Source organism: Myotis brandtii, unplaced genomic scaffold, assembly GCF_000412655.1.
Source record: "Myotis brandtii unplaced genomic scaffold, ASM41265v1 scaffold1152, whole genome shotgun sequence".
Taxonomy (NCBI): Eukaryota; Metazoa; Chordata; class Mammalia; order Chiroptera; family Vespertilionidae; genus Myotis; species Myotis brandtii.
The window spans coordinates 32,451-33,584 of NW_005353977.1; the positions used below are offsets into that span (position 1 = coordinate 32,451).

Below are 1,134 nucleotides of genomic sequence, written 5' to 3' on the forward strand. Positions count from 1 at the left end.
TCACACTGTAATCCTCAGAGCCCCCACTGTGGCCAAGCTGCTTGGCGACCCCAGCTTGATGACCTATCGTGGCACCACCTCTCCGGACTCAAGAGGACCCCGGAGAGGCATGACTTCTATAAATGTTCAAGGTCCGTGAAACCCACTACCAGAACGGCAAACAAGTCACCCGGCAGGTAGGATCTCAGGATTGCCCTCTGTTCCGATGTCGGACAAAGATCCAGATGGCTGTCGACATCCAGTCAGTGTCCAATACTGGCTGACCCTATGTCTGTTTTGCTTACGACCAGCAAAACCCTGACAGATCTTTGCTGGCTGCTGTCCCACTCACGACTTCTCCAAGAACCCAAGGGAAAGGTGAATGTCAGCCTCCCGTGGCTGGCATTCCCCTTTGGAAACCCGAAACTCCAGAGCCCACCCTGCCCCCACGGATATGCTACCAGACCAGTAATCCGGTAATCGGAGGACGAGTCACGTGGAACTGCACCCAGAACTACACTGCATCCAGCCCCACCAAGGCCAGTCCGGGTACCTTCTTTTGGTGTAATGGCACCTTAAGTAACTGCATGAACTCCTCTGACCCCGGGCCTTGCTTCGTCGTCACGGTAGTTCCCCAACTAACCTTATATGGAGAGTCGGAGCTCGCCTGGCTGCTCCCTCCCTCCCGCCGCCGGACTCGCCGGGCAGCCTTCCTCCCTGTCATGTTAGGGGTGAGTATCGCTGCCTCAGTAGGCCTCACCAGGGGGCCCTCGGGAAGAGTCTGGTCACTGCTCAGTACTTTAATGACAAGCTCCAGTTAGCCCTGGAGTCTACTGAGGAGGAAACTGGTCTTGCAAGGCCATAAAAACCGAACAATGCACTGCCCTGGGGGGGAGGGGCAGGGAAGGTCATTATCGTTGGCCCCAGGAAGATCATCTGATATGACCTGGGAACCCCAACACCTGGGGGCCTTCCTGTAAGCCCACAAGGGGGCGGAACCATATCTGCAAGACAAAGACCCCATAGATTATAAAAAGCAAAGCCTCTGTATGTTACTCACTCTCTGATTTGGAAATTACTTCCCAGAGTTCACTAGTCACTAGTGTTAATAAATGGGTCCCTCCCTTTCTCTAGGAAGCGTGCTTGGTTTTTCTT

At 54.3% G+C, this 1,134-nt stretch overlaps 1 protein-coding gene across 1 annotated transcript; it reads left to right on the forward strand.

The window, feature by feature from the left end:
* Positions 1 to 122: 122 nt before the first annotated feature.
* Positions 123 to 808, forward strand: LOC106723675 (endogenous retrovirus group FC1 Env polyprotein-like). Its single transcript, XM_014528191.1, has 2 exons — positions 123 to 176; positions 291 to 808. The coding sequence occupies exons 1-2, from the start codon at positions 123 to 125 to the stop codon at positions 798 to 800; spliced, it is 564 nt and encodes a 187-aa protein (XP_014383677.1). The 3' UTR covers positions 801 to 808.
* Positions 809 to 1,134: the final 326 nt, after the last annotated feature.

Coding starts and splice junctions, on each gene's coding strand:
- LOC106723675 (XM_014528191.1), top strand. CDS start 123: ATGTTCAAGGTCCGTGAAACCCACTACCAGAACGGCAAACAAGTCACC. Junction 177..290: donor GCAAACAAGTCACCCGGCAG/GTAGGATCTCAG, acceptor GCTTACGACCAG/CAAAACCCTGACAGATCTTT.